Genomic DNA, 2,789 nt, shown 5'->3' on the forward strand with positions numbered 1-2,789 from the left:
TCGGCGGGGAGCTCCCGGCGCCGCCGCTTGGACGCCCCCCTTTTCCTGCCCTCGCTCTTCCCCCGGGAAGTCTTTTCTCCTGTGTTTCCAGAGTGTTTCTGAAGGAAACTGGTTTCCCGAGGAGGAGGAGGAGGGCCGCCTGTAAGGTTGCTGGGCGGGCACGTCCTGTTTTCACTTTAAAAAGAAAATACTTTTCTGTTTCGTTCCAGGTGAATGTAAAAGCTTTAAAGAGAAATTCATGAAGTGTCTCCGGGACAATAATTTTGAAAATGCTTTGTGCAGAAATGAATCAAAAGAGTATCTGGAGTGCAGGATGGAAAGGCAAGTACCTGCCAGCCGTGATTTATGTCTTCTCCGCCCACCGTGTCTCCAGCTGAGATGTTTGTCCCAGGAGGCCTCACCCAGGCCTGGCTTCTCCTTGTGTTTGGACCCGAAGGGCTGCCTGCCTGTGAAATTGAGGCATTTCGGAGATGAGTTGTACTCAGAGTTGTTGGCAGCCGTGGGAACCTTTTCTCCAGTGATAGCCTTGGACGTGATTGCATTCCTCACAGTTTTCTCTTTCCAAATGTGTGATGTGTCATTCAGGTTTCACAGTCGTACATCATAAAAACGCTGACTGAGTCAAAAGATTTGTGGGTACAGAGCTTATTTCTTTAAACATTCTCAGAACATAAAAATACGTCCTGTTTTGTTCGACGTCCGCTCAGAGCTGTTTGTAGTGTTGACAGGCAAGACAGTGGGCCCGAGAAACGGTGAAAGACAAGTGAGTCTTCCCGTCTCACCCGGAGTTCACAAGACCCACCTTTAAGCAAAACAAAAACTCTTCTAACTGATCCGTTGAGATTTTACTGCAGAAGTACCATTGTAAAGCTTCATCAGGAAAACATGTAACCCGTTATTGTGTGCTTGGGTGGAAACTTTCATTTCTGCCTTTTGAGCCCGTTGTTTGCTCACAAAGGAACCCAGGCCGTCAGAGGCCTTGTCTGAAGACAGGCTGACCAAAAGCAGTCCACTCTGGGCCTGTTTTCAGTATTGCCTTAACAGACTCAGATGTTCCCCTCCCGGCAAGCTCCGCTGTGCTTCTTGGACCCCAGGTGTGTGGAGGGTCTGCAGACATTTGGGATTTTGAGGGAGATGGGCCTTCTTGGTGCTTGGCCCAGGTGGCACCCTTCTCCTGCCTCGTGAGTCACACAGGCTCACAGGTGTTGTGGGTTAACGATGGGCCGGCTCTGACATCTCTACATGGTGTGTTGGCCGGATTTGCATGCTTCCCTCACTCTTAAATCGAAACACTGAACTCAGTGAGTCTCTTCTTGGCACTGCTGAGCCTTGGTGACAGAGTTTGGAGCTCGTCTCTGCCCTGTGCCTCCCCAAAGCTGGGGTCACCATCCCCGAGTCGGTCATCCCTGGGCCGGCACAGGGATGCCTGGAGTGTTCAGCTGCTTTGGTTCCAGAGCCACTCCTGCTGTGAGAGAGGCCCTCCTGGCAGGGCCCGCAGAAGGGCTGTCTTTTTCCTGTTCGCCTCTGGGCCTCTGAGGAAGGCCCGCAGATGGGAATGCATCAGCTGCTCTGTGGGTTCCACGATTCAGGCGGCATCACTGGTTGGTCAGGCTGCATTTGGTTGTGAGGGGTGTATGTGTTTCTGACTTGGTCCGTATCTTGCCCACTTTCGTCTGCATCACTCTTTTAAAAAGCTTCTTCCCTTCCGCTTTTTTCCTTTTTGCTGATACCCACACCTTACTTTTGTGTACTTCACACGCGTCTTTTTAAGAACTGGACCTCGGTAGAATTTGTCAGTTGGCTCACACGGGCCCCGTTGGCCTGGAGTGGATGTGTCTGCTGCTGAGGACGGGGCTCCGCTTCCTCACGGCAGCTTCTGTTAACATTGGGCTTGCACGGTCAGCAGAGACACAGCGAATCCACGTGGGGTCCAAGACCTCACGTCGGCCGGGCCTCCTGACCTGGTGCGGAGTGTAGAGCATCTGGTTCTGGGAAAGCGCCGGGCCTGACCAGGTGCGGCCCAGGCGCTTCCCCCAGGAGGGCCCGTCCTGACCTTGCCGCTCCCGGGCTGCTTGTCCTCGGCCTGTGGCCCGTCCTCTGCCCTCACGGTCCACAGTGCTGCATCTTCAGGTCCTCCCGTCTCTTTTCATCTTTTCTTTCTGAGCAGAGGCAGCCAAGGGTCTCTGATTTTAAGGATCCTGGGATTAGGTTGGGTCCCCTTGGATAATCCAAGGTGGTCTCTCTGAGTTGGCTGATGGGCAGCCTTGTTTGCTCAGCAGCCTTAATACCAACCCCCTGTCGCGCTGGAATCAGATCTCACTCAGATTCTAGGGGTCAGGGCGTCACCTGGGGACCCTGGCCCTGTCAACCACGTTGTGTCTGAGTGGCCGATTCTAAGAACCGTGTCCTGACAAGGTGTAGTGGGAGTTCGTCGTTATTTGCCTCCTCGGGTTTCAGGAGCGTCTCATGCATTCCGTGACTGGGGGGTTAGTGTAATCTGTTGCCAGGTAGGTTCCGTGAACTGGTGTTTGTGACTCTGGGGAAGTTGTCCTAAGGCCTGTTGCCAAGCCTCTGGGTTTGTGGGTGTGGCAGGCAGGGGCCCAGGGGCCTGCACACGGGAGCACGGCAGGGTGGGGGTCTGAGCGTGCTGTTCCAGGAGGGAGCGGCGCGTGGACCCTGACAGCTCTCACTTTTCCTTTCAGGCAACTGATGGCACAGGAACCCCTGGAAAAGCTGGGATTTGGAGATTTGATTGATGGGAAGTCAGACAAAAACTGAGCTGTGCCAGG

At 53.9% G+C, this 2,789-nt stretch overlaps 1 protein-coding gene across 1 annotated transcript in view; it reads left to right on the forward strand.

Annotated features, from left to right (window-relative positions):
- Positions 1-2,786, forward strand: part of LOC105002423 — a 4,645-nt gene extending 1,859 nt beyond the window's left edge. The window contains exons 4-5 of the mRNA XM_010859025.1: positions 147-321; positions 2,703-2,786. Coding sequence (XP_010857327.1) covers positions 147-321; positions 2,703-2,778 — 251 coding nt within the window. The 3' untranslated portion in view covers positions 2,779-2,786. The remainder of the gene's footprint in view (positions 1-146; positions 322-2,702) is intronic.
- Positions 2,787-2,789: the final 3 nt, after the last annotated feature.

The sequence above is a fragment of the Bison bison genome, unplaced genomic scaffold (assembly GCF_000754665.1).
Source record: "Bison bison bison isolate TAMUID 2011002044 unplaced genomic scaffold, Bison_UMD1.0 scf7180017855733, whole genome shotgun sequence".
In the NCBI taxonomy this organism is placed as follows: Eukaryota; Metazoa; Chordata; class Mammalia; order Artiodactyla; family Bovidae; genus Bison; species Bison bison.